At 48.5% G+C, this 3,951-nt stretch overlaps 1 protein-coding gene across 2 annotated transcripts in view; it reads left to right on the top strand.

Annotated features, from left to right (window-relative positions):
- The first annotated feature begins 2,907 nt into the window (after window positions 1-2,907).
- Window positions 2,908-3,951, top strand: part of TFAM (transcription factor A, mitochondrial) — a 15,733-nt gene continuing 14,689 nt past the window's right edge. Inside the window, exon 1 of one of the 2 annotated variants that reach the window (XM_007106809.3) lies at window positions 2,908-3,320. In XM_007106809.3, the coding sequence (XP_007106871.2) occupies window positions 3,220-3,320 (101 nt within the window). In that variant the 5' untranslated portion in view covers window positions 2,908-3,219. The remainder of the gene's footprint in view (window positions 3,321-3,951) is intronic. The other variant, XM_055081111.1, reaches the window with a different exon arrangement.

The following is a 3,951-nucleotide window of genomic DNA, read 5'->3' as shown; positions in this document are numbered from 1 at the left end:
AACAGTGAGAGGCCCGCGTACCGCAAAAAAAAAAAAAAAAAAAAAAAAAAAAAATAGCAAAGCCGTTGTGAACCAATGGCATACAGGAGCTGACTGGTACTGGCTTAAAAAGCCAATTATATATATATCTCTTCCCAACTTCAGGTTCAGTGACATTCAGTTGGTGGTTTGAAATCAGCCATGTGAGTATTTATTTACACCATAGATCTCAGCAAACACTACAAATTAGGGCTGTCTTTTCGGAGAGCTGATTTACCAACACACTACTGGCCTGATCAAAAGCTATAGCAATGTGATGGAAGAGGAGGAAATACTTACTAGAGGGGCTAATGAAATAGAATCAGCAATACTTATCATTAGTTGGTTGATGGGTGAGGAGTGTGAATGAGGGAGATTATATAATAGTTTATCAAGTTATTGGCTTCCGTGATTCCAACGGGATACTGGTGCCTCCTACCAAGAGAAGGAGTTCAAGATAGGGGAAAGATAGTGAATTCTGTTCAGGGAAAACTGAGGTATCTGTGAAACATGATGGTAAAGATGCCAGTGGCTATATATTGGGGTTGGCCAAAAAGTTCGTTCGGGTTTGCCGTGATTTTTATGGCTATGGAAAAACTCAAACGAACTTTTTGGCCAACCCAATAGATGTGAGAGTAAAAGGAGAGGTCTGGATTCAATATGAAATAGGGAACCATGAGGATGTAACTGATAGTTGAAGTCAGTTGGGACTGAAACACTGGGAGCAGATGAAATTTTGAAACAAAATAAAGGGATAGAACCCTGGAAAAGTCTTCAAGTTTTATAAAGTAAATATACATGAAGCCATATGCCTTTTTGTTCAAAGACAGTGTGAGTAAGTAGGTAGAATTATATTTTCTGTGTAAATGCTGAGTTTGGAATAAAATGATCACTGCAGTGTATATGAGTTTTAAAGAATATTGGAATCTGATGAAAACAGAAATGTTATAGATCAGATTTATAAGAACTTTATAGCAAGATTTATGAAAATGACACATTAAAACAAGTTTTTAAATATCCAAAAGAAGTTTAACTTTATATCAAACATCTGAAAGAATAAAAACACTCTAGAAAAATATAAAGAAAAATTATTTCAGAAATTAGCTAAAATGTAATTATAAGGAATTCTAGCCTATACTTACCTCTATCTTGACACTGTACTGCAACTCTTCCTTTCTTTACCTCTGCCACTAGTTTTCACTGCAGGTGGGGAGAATGCTGTGTCTATCTTTGTTTGGGGCCTTGTACATAGTATGTACTCAGAAAAAAAACAAACAATAAAACCCAGCCCTGTTTCTTCCATGACAGGGTGAGAGGTTTGAACAGATGACCTGGAAGGTCCCTTTCAATGCTGAGAGTCTGTGAAAAGGAAGTGATGATAGTTGCTTACCACTTAAAAGAAGTGGGCTTAATCTTTTATGGCACCGAAGGACCAATGTTTCAAAGCTACAGACTCTCAGCTCAATATTACACTGGTAAGAATTTTCTAACAAAGCTATCCAACAGAGGGAAGGCTGTTTCAGGAGGTGGCTATCTTTGAAATAAGTGGAACGTGAGAGCTAGAAGGACCCTTCCATAGCTTTAGTTTAGGTCTTCCCAATCCTCTTCATGCCACTGTCTACATGGAAAATGGTTGTACCGCACATCTATCAATATCTCAAGGCAGGACTTCCCTGGTGGCACAGTGGCTAAGAATCCGCCTGCCAATGCAGGGAACACGGGTTCGAGCCCTGGTCCGGGAAGATCCCACATGCCGCGGAGCAAATAAGCCCGTGCGTCACAACTACTGAGCCTGCTCTCCAGAGGCCGTGAGCCACAACCACTGAGCCCGCGTGCCACAACTACTGAAGCCCACGTGCTCTAGGGCCTGTGCTTCGCAACGAGAAGCCAATGCAGGGAACACGGGTTCGAGCCCTGGTCCGGGAAGATCCCACATGCCGCGGAGCAAATAAGCCCGTGCGTCACAACTACTGAGCCTGCTCTCCAGAGGCCGTGAGCCACAACCACTGAGCCCGCGTGCCACAACTACTGAAGCCCACGTGCTCTAGGGCCTGTGCAACGAGAAGCCACTGCAATGAGAAGCACGCGCACCGCAACGAAGAGTAACCCCTGCTCACAACTAGAGAAAGCCCACATGCAGCAACAAAGACCCAACACAGCCAAAAGTAAATAAATAAATAAATTTATAAAAAAAAAAAGAAAAAATTTCAAGGCATACTTGTCACACGTTCTCAGGGCTTTGGTTGGGAAAACGCTGACGTAGTCCAGCGTCCTCAGCTGCAGTGGGGGAATTAAATCCTAGGGAGGGGATGCGACATTCCCGGATCAAAACGTTAATGCTGAGGCTAGAACTCTAGTCTCTGCACAACTAACTAGCCAAAGTTTCCTCCCCACAAATCAAGCAGGGCTTGGATGTCAAGCTTGAAGACCGCGTCAGCGGTAGTCACAGTGGATGGGGTGATGGTCCGGATCGGTATTACTTTAATGTGGTCCCATTACCACTGGCATTAGAACTTGTTAAACCTTGAGGAACCTGGAACCCACACAGACATACTGAATCTGGCTCTGCTGCACGGCCTGGGAATATGCATTTTAAGGTTTGCAACCATGCCTCAAACCCCCTCCTCGGCAATGATTTTGGACTCTGAGCTCCAGCTCCTGCTTGAACTGAGGGACTCTGCTGGGCGCGTAGCACCCAGCAACCTGACCTCAGAGAAGCGTGGGTGGCACAGCTACACTGTGGTAAAATTGTCTGTTACGTACTAGTCCTTCCCGTTGTCACAGGCCAGCCAGTACCGTGTCCGGGTGAGGCCACCGCTGTGCCTCCATCAGCCTCCTGGGCCAGCGGCTGAACAGGCTGCGGAGGGCGGGCCGCGGATGGGGGCAGAGGCGGCTCAGCAGTGTCCCCTCGAGGCACTGCTGAGCAGGGCGGCGGTTTCCCTTCTCCGCCCCCGAGTTCCTCATACTTCTTCGTAGTCCCGCCCACCAAGGAACCCACTACAGCGCCTGCGCCTTCTTCCTTGCCCCGCCCCCATCCAAACCGGACTTTAACCGACGTCCCATAGTGACTTGCGAGTGGCGGGTCTGATAGCAGGTTTGGCGGTTAGCTGGTGGGTTCAAGCCGTCCTTTTTGGGGTTGTTTTATTGTGCCCGGGCGCTGTACGAGATTGGGGCCTGGTCAGTGCTTCGTCTGCGGATGCAATGGCGCTTCTCCGGGGCGTGTGGGGCGTGCTGAGTGCTCTGGGAAAGTCAGGAGCGGACCTCTGCGCGGGATGTGGCAGTCGACTGCGCTCTCCTCTCAGGTAGGACTGCTCGCCTGCGCCTCCGGAGGCGGCAGGGCTCAGGACCCCCTGGGGTTGGAATGTAGACGCTTTTCTCCGCTTTCTGCCCCTCCTAAAAGGTCAGGGCCGAGTTGGCCCTGTGATTCAGACCTCGACCTTGCCACGGGGATGGTGGCTTTGAGACCAGGCCTTACTGCATCAGTACCCCGTGCCTTGCTTCCGGCTACCTTTCCCCCCCTCCCCGCCCCTTTTTACTGTCTAACTTTGGAGCACCTGGTTCGGCGTCCCTTACGAAGTCGCTCTAAGAGTCTCCTGCCTTCATCTAGGCATTAAGGAGGCGGGGCCCAGGAGCTGGAGTGTACACGCTTTCCTCCATTGTCTGCCCTTCCTAGGAGGTAAGGGCTTTGAGGCTTAAGTTTTGCAAGCTTTTGCCTCTGGATAGGACAGGATTTTAAATGTCATTATCTTTCTTGTAGAAGGTGTCAGATATATAGCATCTTTTTTTTTTTTTTTTTTTTTTTGTGGTATATGCGGGCCTCCCTCTGTTGTGGCCTCTCCCGTTGGGGAGCACCGGCTCCGGACGCGCAGGCCCAGCGGCCATGGCTCACGGGCCCAGCCGCTCCGTGGCATGCGCGTCCGGAGCCTGTGCTCC

This window comes from Physeter macrocephalus, chromosome 20 (assembly GCF_002837175.3).
Source record: "Physeter macrocephalus isolate SW-GA chromosome 20, ASM283717v5, whole genome shotgun sequence".
Lineage (NCBI taxonomy): Eukaryota > Metazoa > Chordata > Mammalia > Artiodactyla > Physeteridae > Physeter > Physeter macrocephalus.
This window is presented reverse-complemented; position numbering and strand designations above follow the sequence as displayed.